Source organism: Cyprinus carpio, unplaced genomic scaffold (assembly GCF_018340385.1).
Source record: "Cyprinus carpio isolate SPL01 unplaced genomic scaffold, ASM1834038v1 S000006530, whole genome shotgun sequence".
Lineage (NCBI taxonomy): Eukaryota > Metazoa > Chordata > Actinopteri > Cypriniformes > Cyprinidae > Cyprinus > Cyprinus carpio.
Window position 1 is genome coordinate 183,465 of NW_024879195.1, and position 2,301 is coordinate 185,765.

Sequence of the window (2,301 nt, forward strand, 5' to 3'; positions counted from 1 at the left end):
CTAAAATATTTCTCCATGTGATCTGTAGTTTAGTTTAAAGATGAATTATTACTACTCCTCTGCTGTCATTAAAACAACATACCACAGGAATTTTTTTAGGCCTATTGTTAAAAAAAATATGTAATAAGTTTTTTTTGTGTAAAATTATGTAATTTTAGTGTTTATATCCATAAGCGAGTGGAAGTATTAATGCCGCTAAAGCCCCGTTATTATCGCATGAACCACAGAGTTTCCTCTCTCTCCGGGGATCCCTGTACCATCTTTTCTCAATCAGAAAAAAGCTGTGGCGTAACACACGGTCACATCCTTACGGGTCAGAGCATTTACGGCCAGATTTTATTCAAGTAGGGGGGAATCCCGATCGTGAAAATGCGTACGCATATTTCTATGCCCATTTTGTGCGTACGCAAGCTTTATAAATGAGGCCCCTGGTGACTGGACAGTTCATCCATCAATATCCTTGCCTCTGCCACACACATGTGTACAATAAACCCGTCTGTTTGATTCTAACTTGTCTGTGTTCGGAGTATATCTACTCATTGCACTTTATACTACTTTATTATTGACTGCTATAGACAATGGTCTGACTTTTATTTTAACAGAGTGCAAAGGTCAAACACTGACTGAGTCTGAGTCAGTCGTCATCAAACCAGGGAACAATCATAAACTGACCTGTACCTTCTCTGGTGATTGATGTTGGAGATGCAGATATTCATGGATAAGACAAGCTGAAGGGAAAGCACTCGAGTGGATCTCACATAATTTCTGCTCCAAGTGGCAGCAACAAATATTACGTTAAAACTGTTGAAGGATGATTTACCATCTCCAGAGACAACAGTAAAATACAGGTGTATCTGCACATGACAAATCTGCAGGCTGAAGACACTGCCGTTTATTACTGTGCCCGCGAAAACACAGTAACACAAGAGGCGTCTGTGCAGTACATAAACTTAATGTGCTTTGGAGAAACTATAGACTGTTTATGCCAGACATTATCAAAAACAGTTCAGATGGTAATCTAAAAATCTGCCCATCTTTCATTCTTCAATATCAACATTAATAAATGTAGAAATAGTCAGCCATCTCATCAGTTCAAACCCAAAACATGTTACTCCAACTATGAATAAAGGAACTTATGTTTACCTTTTGTGTGTGAAACCGTGTAAATACTACAAATTTTGAGGAAGAATTTCTATGTTTTGTATGATTTGAGAAAACTGGATTTGGATTAAATAAAAACATATGCAATTAATTGGTAATGTCTATCATAGACTAGTGAATAAGTAACAAACAATACATTTAAAGGCAGACATGGTTACAGAGGTTAATAAGGGCACAGAAATGCAAATGTACCTTTAGAGGGCACCCTATGCAAACTTACTTCTATTTCTCTTCCTCAAAAGTCTCCACGCTATTCATCTCCAGACACAAAACTTGTGTTTGCTCTCACAGAATGTAAGATTGTCTTGAAAAACATGACAATGGATATTGTGCCTAAACTGGGTTTTATCTTCATGTTCGCTTTCACAGAATGTAAGATTGTTTTGAAAACCTGTTGATAATCAGACTTATTCATGTGTACTGTTGTAAATTTTAATGTTGAACTGTTTGTTTTTCAGTCTGTTGGGAGTCAGACACTGACTGAGTCTGAGTCAGTGGTCATTAAACCTGGAGGATCTCACAAACTCACCTGTACATTCTCTGGATTTAGTAGTGACCCAGACTTAGCTTGGATCAGACAGACTGCAGGAGGAGGTCTGGAGTGGCTGGCATACATCTCATCTGGTAGTGGTACTATATACTACTCTCAGTCTGTTCAGGGACGCTTCACCATCTCCAGAGACAACAGCAAGAAACAGATGTATCTGCAGATGAATAATATGAAGAATGAAGACACTGCTGTATATTATTGTGCAAGAGAGACACAGTAATGAATACAGTTACAGTTCTGTACAAAATCTGAGAACAAACAACTCTTTATTCTATTTCTCATTCCTTAAAAATTGAGGGGAAAGATTGATGTAACCCTTTACAATAAAGGTGCAATGCAGAACATTCCAGCAGCACTCTTCCAACAACCATCCATAAACATATGGACCTATCAGCTAACAGAACTTAAAAGCAAAATATTAACCAACACCAATATCATGCACAACTAGAAATGACAGATTTAAAGTAAGATCTAGCAGAAAGATTGTAATGAATGTCATACATTGATAATTATTAACTTAAACAGAGAAGTCCACTGGCTTGACACTTGGAGTGTATAAGTACTGAACTTTTTCTTTTACGATCACAGTT

General features: G+C 37.2%; 1 gene segment (V, D, J or C); it reads left to right on the forward strand.

Annotated features, from left to right (window-relative positions):
- The first annotated feature begins 860 nt into the window (after positions 1-860).
- On the forward strand, positions 861-1,931 carry LOC109067919. The segment is given in 2 exon segments: positions 861-917; positions 1,620-1,931. Coding segments are annotated over 2 exon segments (369 nt in total).
- Positions 1,932-2,301: the final 370 nt, after the last annotated feature.